Below are 11,887 nucleotides of genomic sequence, written 5' to 3'. Positions count from 1 at the left end.
AAAAAAAAAAAAAGAGGTTAGAGTGGGAGAGAGCCAAAGCATAAGAGACTGTTAAAAACTGAGAACAAACTGAGGGTTGATGGGGGGTGGGAGGGAGGGCAGGGTGGGAGGGAGGGCAGGGTGGGTGATGGGTATTGAGGAGGGCACCTTTTGGGATGAGCACTGGGTGTTGTATGGAAACCAATTTGACAGTAAATTTCATATATTAAAAAATAAAAAAAATAATAAAAAAAAATAAAAAATAAAAAATAAAAAATAAAATTCATCACCATTCATAACATGAACCAAGAGAGGTAGTGGTAGCCAACATAATGAAAATTGTGAAAAGAGAATGCAAAATCCCAATGAACTCCTATTTTTATTTTTTTGTAAAATACAAAAATATGAAGATTAACATTAAATAAGCAATGAGTGTTAGATCAAAACAGACCACTTACAGTTATGCCACAGCAACCTATTCAGTCAGAATGAGGTTTAAAGCTTAAATTCACTGTAACAAGGTAGAATGAAAACTGGTAGATACAGTCTTTTATGCAAAGATAGAAATTGAGTCAATATGGAAGCAAGTTTAAGTTAATTTTAGTTAATTTTAAGTTAATTTTAGTAAACATGAAAAGGCAAATGGATATTGCACAAGATGGCCTTATATGGTTTTTAGCTTTGAATTGGTAGCTACACAGAGAAGAAAGAGATTCCTTGTTTTTGTCCAATTATAGAAAACTTCACCTTCATATCAGGTCTCCTACCCAGTATTTCCAATCACCACAGCTTTCTATGGCTTAATCAATGCAGAATTCTACTTGGTAGCAGGCCTCCTTTGGTCTATCTTTAGACTTGCCCGCTCAAAGATTGTGTCAAGCAAAGCTTAGGAAGAGGTGAGAGGTGCTGGAAGCCAGGCTTCCTTCCTGTAGCCAAGCTTCAATTTCCTTTAAGTCTAAGTGTGACCATTATCAGATGCAGTAGCTTGTATCATAACTAAGTGAAAATGAATTTGCTAAAATGTCTTTAAAATTAAAGTATATTTAGGTTATATGACAGATATTAAACTCTGAAAAGATAACAAATTATTTAGCAATGATTCAGAGTTATCACCCAAATACAGGGAGAAAATAGAAAGGTAAGGAAACATGTAAACAACCATTATTTATTTTGTGAGGCTGCTCCAACTTCAAAGGGTTTTGATTTCAGTATAGAAAAACAGTGTGGATCTGTTCCTCATAAGGTAATAGTTACAAGAAAATAATGACAAGGGTCTCAAATTTACTGGGAAGCATCATCTCTGAGAAATGTGAACTTCTGAAGTCATATTTTATTGACTAACAGGAAAAAAAATTAGATCTAAGGGTCTCTGAAATTCCTATCTGCCTGCCCCAACACTAAATTTTGTCTTTTATTACCTTAAGATAAATGTGTATATGACCTATTTCAAATATAACCTTCCCCAGTTCATGAAAATGAGTATGATTTGGTACAGCTGACTCTATTGGAATTGTTTGCAACAACCATGTGACTCTTAGTATTTTCTCTTAAAACTCTTTGTAGAGAAGGTTAAAAAAAGGTAAACCAATTGCTAAGAGTAGTGCTGTTTCATTTGATTAAAACAAAAAACAAAAACAAATCCTCTAAGAAGTGTACATCTCCATTTTACAGATGAGGGAACAGGTTCAGAGAAGTTAAGTTTAAAAGTCATGGCATCACGGGGTGCCTGGGTGGCTCAGTCGGTTTGGTTCAGGTCATGATTTCAGGGTTTGTGAATTTGATTCCCACATCGGGCTCTGTGCTAACAGCTTGGAGCCTGGAGTTTGCTTTGGATTCTGTGTCTCCCTCTCTCTCCCCCTCCCCCACTCAGACTCTCTCTCTCTCTCTCTCTCTCTCTCTCTCTGTCTCAAAAATAAATAAAAACATTAATTAAAAAAAATAAATAAAAGTCATGACATCATTTTGACCCTAAGAATGCATAAAGCAAAATCCCCTTGATGCTAAAGTTTCTTACCCATCTGAGTTTTTAAATGTGTGATAGTGGGGACCTTAGTGTTTTATGTCCTAGCAGTGTGCTGGCATTCAGAAGTCTAGGAAGCCCACTGTGATGTCCAGTGACATGTACTTTCCTCTGTTGAAATTTGTAGTATGTTTATTTTCACGGCCAGTTTTCTAAACTCCACCTTCACTTTCAAGTGGCTGCAACTTGAAATCTTATTTTTAGGTTCTCTTCTTTCCTATGATTGGTGACCCACATCGTTGAACAGATGAATCATTAGATGAGGAAAGGAAGCAAGTCTCAAATGTCATGCACAGGACTGAGGTCAGTAGCTATGTGGGGCTTAGTTTGCTACCAAGACTCTAATGCATTTCAATTCAGTTTTTAATGGATTTCTATTCTACATCTACCTTCTGAATCAAAAATGTCCTTTGCCAAGTAACAATTTCACTTTAGCTTCAGTTCCTCCTGCAAAGTGGAAAATAGGATGGATTTGTAAACTATTGTGAAATCTTAGGAACCAAGGAAACTTTGGAACTACTATGAAAGCTCATCTGTCTAGGATTTAGACAGAAACCATACTGCTAATATTTTTTTTTAAAACCCAGTTACCTAACCATTTAAATTCAAGTTTCTTGAAATGGTCCCTAGCTATTGCTTCTTATATTAAGACTCAGTCTGAAGCTTGAAGAAAAGAACTATTCACCTTCACCTTCAAAAAAACAATATATATATATATATGAATTAAGAGTGGAAAAAACAAAGAAGGCAGAAAGAATGAGACTAACTAAATAAATAAACATGTCCACCATGACAAAGTGCATGGCCAAAAGTATCACTAAAACCCTGAAAACAGAATACAGTATAAAATACAAGCACTTTCCCTTTTATATTTATGTATTGAAGATAAAACATTACTAATTAGAGCAAACGGGATAAAGTTTAAGAGTACTAAATTGTGACCAGCTTTCTAACTCTAGGAGCTAAGCATCAAAACTAAAAGGGAACTTCAGTTTCTGGCCAGCAGCAGGGACTAGAGTTACCCTCCCCCCTTAAACGACTAGAATAGGCAAACTATATGAAACAAGAGTTCTCAGACATTTAACAACAGGTAGCACAAGACAATGATCCCCGAGAGAAGGGAAATGAGTAAGATATGCCTATGATTACATCAGCTTACTGCCTGAGAGGCAATTTCCAGACCAAAGCTCAGGGAGGTAGAACCCAAAGACAGCCCAGGGGTCTTGCTGAGTTGAGGAAACAAAGCTCACACTTTGGGAGGCCAAAGCACCTAGAATTTCTGGGGCAGTGTACCAGATACAGACCTCCAAAGATCTAGGGAAGGGTGTTTAGCTGCCTCCTGATCTACCCATGCATGAAAGGAAACTGGCCAAGGCAGTACCGCAAGTAAAGAGTAGCCTAAACAGAGAAAACAGTGTCTGTGCTTTGAGACTCATTTGTGAAACTGAAATGGGACCATTCCCCAGTTCTAACTAGAGAACTCAATACTTAATCCTATCATCACATGACTCAGATCAGCGTCCAACATGTACCCTGGTACCCTGAGTCCAGGCACCCCATAGAATATCTTTTGCATGGTCCAAGACACATATACATTCTGGGAGACTGGACCTTTAAACAGTAGAGAAGAGAAAGGAGCTCTTGTGCCCACAATTTGGGGCCAGACATGGGGGTGCTGGGGCTCCTGAAACAGAGCAGACACACCATTACCAGATGTATGGGTTGGAGTTAAAGTAAAGAAACTTAGTAGCTACAGTTGTTAGTTTTTAAAAGGGGAGAACCATCTGCCTTTCTGGTAGCCTCAGCTGTTTGGCTCCTGTTGGAAGATCTTGGATTATTTCTGATCTTGGCTTTGCATGGTCCCATAGTAACCATTACAAGCTCTGACTAAATACCTCCATCCAGATTCAGACTGTCTTCTGAAAAGAAAATTCCCTAAACCCAAACTCACCAAATCAACACTTTTAAACACATCTAAAATAGAGCAGAATGAAGATTTAAATAGAAATAAGGTAATTTTACCACTTCTGACCTATTTAATTATTCTTCAATTTTAATGTCTGTTTTTTAGGAAGATTGTGGATACGAAAGATAAACAACTGGGTTTATCTCATTTGCAAAAATCTTTTTGTCTCGCTCTGTCAAAATGTAAGCCCTGCCTTTATTTCTTCCTGAGTGATACGTGTTCCATCATCTGCCCCAGCATCTCCCTTTGTCTTCCAATCCCTATTCTTTCTCATACGTTCCCACAGCATCCTCTTTCTGTTTCTCAAAGTCCTTATCTCTCCTCATTTCCTCCCAGATCTAAACTCACACTGATACACTCACCAAAGGCATTCATAAAAACAACCTGCCCTAGCACACTGGTTAGGAATGTGGAGTCTAGGGATACAGGGGTGCTGGTTCAAAGGGGGCACATGCACCCCAATGTTTATAGCATAACTACAGACAATAGCCAAAGTATGCAAAGAGCCCAAATGCCCATCAATGGATGAATGAATAAAGAGGATGTGGTATATATATACAATGGAGTATTACTTGGCAATCAAAAAGAATGAAATCTTGCCATTTGCAACTACGTGGATGGAACTAGAGGGTATTATGTTAAGTGAAATTAGTCAGAGAAAGACAAATATCATATGACTTCACTCATATGAGGACTTTAAGACACAGAACAGATGAACACAAGAGAAGGGAAGCAAAAATAATATAAAAACAGGGAGGGGGACAAAACACAAGAGACTCTTAAATATGGAGAACAAACAGAGGGTTACTGGAGGGGTTGTGGGAGGGGAGATGGGCTAAATGGGTAAGGGGCATTAAGGTAACTACTCCCGAAATCACTGTTGTACTATATGCTAACTAACTTGGATGTAAATTTTTTTAAAAATGTGGAGTCTAGGGCCCATGCTCTTGGATTCAAATTCTGACTCTGTCATTAACTGCCTGTGTGACCTTCTGCAAGTTATTTAACCTCTCTGTGTCTCAGTTACTCATAAAAAGGAGACCATTAATAGTGCAAGGTCCCTTCCTTATCTGCAGATTTGTTCTGTAGTTTTAGTTACCCATAGTCAACCATGGTCCAGAACACAATCCTCCTTCTGACATATCATCAGAAGGTTAATAGCAGCCTGAATACTATGTCACAATGCCTATGTAATTCACCTCATTTCATCTCACCTTGTAGGCATTTATCATCTCACATCATCACAACAAGAAGGGTGAATACAGTACAATAAGATATTTTGAGAAAGAGTGAGGAATCGCATTCATATAACTTTTATTATAGTACATTGTTATAATTGTTCTATTTTATTATTAGTGATCATTGTTAATCCCTTACTATGCCTAATTTATAAATTAACTTTTATCATAGGTATGTATGTATTGGAAAAAACATAATATATATAGGGTTGGGCACTATCTGTGGTTTCAGGCACCCACTGAGGGGACGTACTCCCCCATGGGTAAAGGGGGGACTACTCTGTGTGTCTTGTAGAGCTGCTGTGAGGATTAATGCCACAATGTTCCTAAACTTCTTGGCACAGTGCCTGGCACGTGATGGGCTCTCAGGTTTTCAAAAAGTGAGCTATTGTTATTATTAATAATGTCACCTTTTATTTGGGATTTTGCTTGGTGAGCCACGAAGGTCATAAGTGAAAGGGGATTCTGGTACTCTTGTGTTTTTTGGTTTTTGTTTTTTTTTTTCCAGAAAGGAAAAAAGGGACAGGGTAGACTCAACTTTCAAGAATTAAAAATGAGAAAAGACCCCACAGAGGTGCTAGGCTAGCAAAAGCATTGAGAATTAAGCTCTGTTTTTTCCTTTGTCCATTCTTTCTCCCCACCTCAGAAACTCATAGAAAAAAAGCATTAGCATCTTTGGGTCCTCAGTCTCAGAATATGGTCTCACTTGTGGATGAGTATTGCTATGTTCAGAATCACTGTTGACCAAAATTCAATAGATCCTGTTAAGCCATGTCATAATGCAGCAAAACATCAGAAGCAGAAAAAAAAAATTGTGTAACTTATTTTTTAACAGGTTGTGGAAACCGTGGAAAAGCTTGTTACACGGAGGAAGAAATAGACTTACCTACAGGAGTCTACTTGGCTGATTAAGGCTTGTCCCTCTTGCAAAGCATCAGCTGTGCAGTCTGTAATTTCTCTGTGTAATTCCTCATGCCTTGCTGCCAAGACAGGCAGACTTAAACCCTCTGATTTAAGGAGCTTAAGGTAAGCTTCAACTCTTCCAAGTACATCAAATGCCTGCCAACGAAAACATACTTTCATTTTCTGCTTTTCTAGTTTAAAATCTACATCAATGTGTACATGAAATACTAGAGATTAAACCAGCCTATTCAATTTATTTGTTTGATCATAACCAAAAACAACAATCTTGGTCTGAGAAAACAGCTGTGTAGTTCTAAGGCTCCATTTAGGGAAACTGATCACAGCTTAGCTCAGCATAGATAAATATCAACACCATAAAGTTACCACAATAGTTTACATTGAGAATGTATCTATACAACACAGTTATAACTGTACAGAATTCAGAGAGCCAGGTTTATTTTTTGCACATTCTGTAATGTATACCAATAATGGATGAGATATTTTAAAAACGTTATGCAGACTTTCACAACCTGAACATCCCTTATGTTCTTAAAAGGCAATTTCCCAGTAAATTTAACTTTGAACCTGAAACATTATAGGGCAATATTCAAGAAATGACCAGTATGTTTTTATCCCTTGTTTTTCCCAGTGTAAGACCTTCCACCTACTTCATCCAGGACATCCATCTGTCTACAAACGAGATTATAATTTGGTTCTGAAGCTGTGCAAAGATTAAGACCAAAATAATATTTAGCTTCTGACATGCAAAATAGGATTATGCAGAAAAAAAAAAACCATCACCTTGCAAATCAAGATATTGTCTTAAGAGAAGCTTTTTAAATTCCTATATTTTCTTCTTTTATTAGCAGATCAACAACCAGCCATGGGGGATTAAGTTTCTGGAGTTACCATAGAGTAGAGAGGAGCTTTCCTTTTGTCCATTAAGGTTTAGCTGGCATTAAGGGGGAGGAGTATACGATACGAAGGTAGTAAAAGAGGACCATGGTAACATGAGGAAAACGGAAAGAGAGGGTAGAGTGCAATGGTCTCCATACGTGTCCTGATAACCTGTCTCTGACCTTGGGCTTGGAGAGCAGGAGATGAATTAGGTAAGCTGAAGAAAAGCTGAATGGCATGGGGCTGTTGGCATGTTGCCCTTTGGCACTACTAGAAGAAGCAACCTTATGGGATGCTCCATATCAGTCTGGAGAACACTCTTATCCCAGGAACCGTGATAGTGCCACAGTCAGCAGGGGCCTTGAAATCTAGCCTTCCTGGACTGCCAGTTGGAAGCCAGTGAGCTTGATAGGAGCCCACCAGGTGGAGTAGGAAGACTCCAAAGAAGACTCATAAGAAATGAAAGCAGATGGCCTCATGAGTCTGGTAACCACTGAGACCTGAAGAGAGACCAGAGGAGCAAGGTTGAGTTGATGCTGAAGGCACACAGTTTAAGCCAAATGCAGAGGCTACCACCATGGAGCTGTGTAAAAGCACGCAAGCACTTACACCTGGCTGCCATCTAAGGGAGTGAGTTTTAATGCCAGAACTGGAACTGGATAAAATTCGAATTTACAAATGAAATATCTCAAATACTGTTGCATTACTTATATCTTGATAGTCTATACTCTCATCAATTTCTTCATGTCTCCTGAATCTGTTCTTTCTGATCACTTAAAATGTTTAAAACAAAATCATTCCTATTATTTAGATGATAGGAAAGTAATAATAATAACTACAGTTTAATGAGAACCGACTTCTGCTCCTTTTATACTATGTGTTTCATTCAGCCAACAAATATTTTTGAATGTCTGCTGAGTTTCAGACACATTGTCCTTAATAGCCCTAGATGGAAGTGAGAAATGATCTCCATTGTGTGACTGAAGAAACTGAGTCCCAGAGAGATTAAATGAGCTGCACAAAGTGATGTTTCTATTAAGTGGCAGATTTGGTCTTTGTACTCAATTTGTCTCCCTGAGGCCCCTGCTCTTAAACCCTGGCCCATGGAGTCATGTAGCAAAGATTCAGGGGAGGCTTAAGACAGGAGGGGCATTTCCAAGAAGCCTGTTCATCTTAGGTGGTTTTAAAAGAGATTTTAAAACCTACTTTTTGTAAATATAGGTATGAAAAGATACAGAAAAAAGTTAAGTGATTTCTCTTATGCCATATAGAACTGTAAAAGAAAGATAGCTTTATTAAAGAAACTTTGAACCTGAAGACTCCCCTTATCTGAACTCCCCCTTTTATTCTATAGTGGACAACAGAGCCAAATGTGTCAAGATGCTGATGTTAGAAAAGATTATTTGAATTACTTTCTCAATCTTTCCATAACACATTGAAATGCCGCTTGCAGTAAACACTGTTTCTGGAATTTTGTTTTATATTTAAAATTTTTATTACTTATTTTAAGTGAAGTGGAGTCTCATGTTACTCAAAGGTTCTAAAGTTTTAAAAGTTTTAAAGTCAGGGGGTGCCTGGGTGGCTCTTTGGCTCAGGTCATGATCTCACGGTTTGTGAGTTCGAGCCCTGCGTCAGGCTCTGCGCTGACAGCTCAGAGCCTGGAGCCTGTTTCAGATTCTGTGTCTCCCTCTCTCTCTGCCCCTCCCCCTTCTCACGTTCTGTCTCTCTCAGAAAGAAAGAAAGAAAGAAAGAAAGAAAGAAAGAAAGAAAGAAAAAAAGTTTTAAAGTCAGTGCCTAAAACAAAAATCCAGTGTAGTCAAAATTATCATGAATTGCCCTAAATCATGCTTAAAGTTTAGTATATGTGAACCAGTGCTACTGTAATACATATTCACATTTAGCATTGAGAGCCACTGAGCTAAAGGAAGAAATAAAGAGAAAACATATATATGTAGATGTCAGGGTATTCACTTCTTTCTTCCCTTAAGATAATTCCCAAAATTCCTAGTGGGAATGGGGGAAAGGATAGAGAATTCCAAAGTGCTTTTTCTTCTCTACAAGTTTAACTCCACTCTGTTTTAGTATTAAGCCAGTATAACCTTAATACATATCATGTTTGTTATTGTTTTAATAATTAAAGAAAAAATATGAAAGTTAGGGCATGATGGTAGTTAAGTACTCGGAAAATATTTGCTCGTGATTACATCTCGATCAGACACATCTTTGAAAAGTCACTGGGAAGAGTGGCCACCTGCTGCCTGTCATTCATCCCACTGGGCCTTTCCTCTTGTGGCCGCTGTGAACAGCTGCTACTCTCATATCCTTGGGCAGTGATATGGTCAGAAGAAGTGGTCTTCTCTTCACAGGAGTTAGATTCTAAAGCCACATGTACATTAAATGCATGTCTGAGGTGACTCCACCCCACTCCTGAATGTTATTATAAAAGTATTATAGCTTAATAACATGGGAATAAACTGAAGGTCTAAACAGTCAGTAGAAGGAAAAAGCGGTATATTAAGATAACCCATAACTTATAATCAAAATGGCAAAATTTTCGTCAGAGTTTTTTTCAAAAATATCCAAGCGTTAGGAAAACATTTACTTATACATTGCTCTATGTATCACACTTGATAGAACTACAGCAGTAGAAAGGAGGTGAGTGATTTCATTCCTTCATCAGCTCAACAAATGCATTTGTAAATAAGATGAGCTGGATACTATAAGAGACTTATTCTTTACCCTTAATCCTAACCTAGACCTAATGGGAATGATCTAAACACAAAGACATGTTAAATGTATTGATTTAAAGGGGGGTTCCTTTTTAAAAAAGTTATACTCCCTGTGATTGTCAGAGTCACATGTAAAACTCATTTCTCTTATCCCCATGCAGCATTTAATGAGGAATCCACATACCAATTCCAGAAAAGATCTAACTATCATTGCTCTCACTTAATCTATCCCCAGAATAGGACTTAATGCTTTTCTATTTACCATATCCATAAGGAACCTGATATACTGGATCTAGCCTGGAAAGAATCTCTTTGTCTCACACATGTTATAGAACAGGTTATTTCTGGCAATGACACTATCATGCCCATAGAAACTCCTTTGGAATTAATATTTCCCCTTTAGTTTACTCTCCCCATCCCCCTCTTTCTTCACACCTGGTCAAATACAGGTTTTATGACTAGAGGCAAAAACAAGGATATAGACACAAGGATAATATTTTCTCCCTCTTGGTTCTAGCTCTTCTTGACTATTTTGTATAACCACACGGTTCTTAAAAGGATAAGGAGACCAACCAGTTCTTTTTGCCTTGGTTTGGAAAAGACTAAGGAGTTGCTTGGTGTTTTTCTTTATGACGCTCATCAAGATCTTTCTTTTTTTTCCATTGTTAAGTACAGGATCCAAAGCAGGCTGGACCAAATCAAATAGAGATGGTATCAGGACATGGCACATTGTACTCTTTTTAAAGTATCTATGGGATTAATAAATTAAGCAAGAACCATGAGTTAGTCATCCAGCATAAATATTTCATGCTGTTTCACAAAGATGTTTAATAAGTACTATTGTTTGCTTCTTGACTAACTTATTTGAAGAGAATCAACATTAAAAACAAAAAGCCCAAATGCTACAGAACCTTGAAATTTTCCTTTCGTGAGTTCCAAGGCTGGAGAATGAGTTTGGTTGGAACCTTTATAATTACCAAGGACACAATATTCAGCTTCTCATTAGAGCACTGAATCCCACTGTCTGCAGAGATTTCCTCTGGGTTCAGTTTTCATCAAAACCAAAAGCTTCAGTTTCCTTCCTAAATACTACCTGAGATAACTTCCCATGGCTCCCAGTTTGGCAAGCTGATACTTGTTTCAGGTCCTGCCCAAATCTGCCCAGGTTTCCAAATGCTAGAAAAGCACGGCAAAAGGGTGATGGGATTTTCAGCTCCCAGTGTTTGCTGCTCCCTACTGGTGCTCCAGCTTATTTCTTGCCACTCCGAGATTGTTGCTGCTGGGCCCCAGAACTCACTCCACATTACAAGTGATGTTAATGAGAGGTGTGTAAAATCATGAGAACCTAAAACTGGTTTGGCCTCACAATCTGAAAAGCTAAACAAACACACAAACAAACAAGACAAAACAAAAAAAAACCCAAACAAACAAAAAACAAAACAAAACAAAACAAAACAAAACATTGGAAAAGGAGTTTGGGGTTGAAAATGCATGTATGGGGCACCTGGGTGGCTCAGTCAATTGAGCATTCTAATCTTGATTTCAGCTCAGGTCATGATCTCAGGGCTGTGAACTCAAGCCCCCTTTAGGGCTCTGCACTGAGCATGGAACCTGCTTAAGATTCTCTCTCTCTCCCTCTCTCTTTTTCTCTCTCTCTGTCTTTCTTTGCCCCTCTCCCCTGCTCGCGTGCTTTCTCTCTCTAAAATAAAAACTAAAAAGAAAGAAAAAGGCATGCATCTGATGCATTTTATCAACAAGGAATGGAGGAAGTTTATATATTAATAAACTCTTACTCTTTCTGAGGTAAGTCCATCTTCGAAATGGATAAACTAGACACATAAGTAGAATCCTAGCCAGCTAGTCACTGTTTATACTTTCTGGTTTCTTTTAATCTATTGACCTAAATAGTTTCAGGATAATCTTGGGAATATTTACATGGAAAAGCATCTATTTACAATCTGCAAAGCATTTTTTTTTTCATTATTCAACAAATATTTATTGGACTTTATGAAGCATGTACTCTGGTACATGCTGGGGACAGGAAAATGGAACAAAAGCATTTAAGTCATGTTAGAGTGGCTAGTGCAGTATTAAATGCATATAAAATGACAAAATAATGGCTAGAACTCAGTGAGTGCTTGGCTGTTCTATGCAC

The 11,887-nt window shown here is 38.0% G+C and overlaps 1 protein-coding gene across 3 annotated transcripts in view; it reads right to left on the bottom strand.

Moving 5' to 3' along the window:
- Positions 1–11,887, bottom strand: part of CCDC141 (coiled-coil domain containing 141) — a 227,171-nt gene that overhangs the window by 88,189 nt on the left and 127,095 nt on the right. For all 3 annotated transcript variants that reach the window (XR_007454356.1, XM_049615429.1, XM_049615430.1), the window contains exon 8: positions 6,090–6,262. Coding sequence is in view for 2 of the 3 variants with exons in the window: in XM_049615429.1 (XP_049471386.1) it covers positions 6,090–6,262 (173 nt within the window). In the remaining variant the exon portion in view is untranslated. The remainder of the gene's footprint in view (positions 1–6,089; positions 6,263–11,887) is intronic.

This window comes from Panthera uncia (genome assembly GCF_023721935.1).
Source record: "Panthera uncia isolate 11264 chromosome C1 unlocalized genomic scaffold, Puncia_PCG_1.0 HiC_scaffold_3, whole genome shotgun sequence".
Taxonomy (NCBI): domain Eukaryota; kingdom Metazoa; phylum Chordata; class Mammalia; order Carnivora; family Felidae; genus Panthera; species Panthera uncia.
The sequence above is the reverse complement of the archived record's forward strand: the minus strand, read 5'-3'. Positions and strand labels throughout refer to the sequence as shown.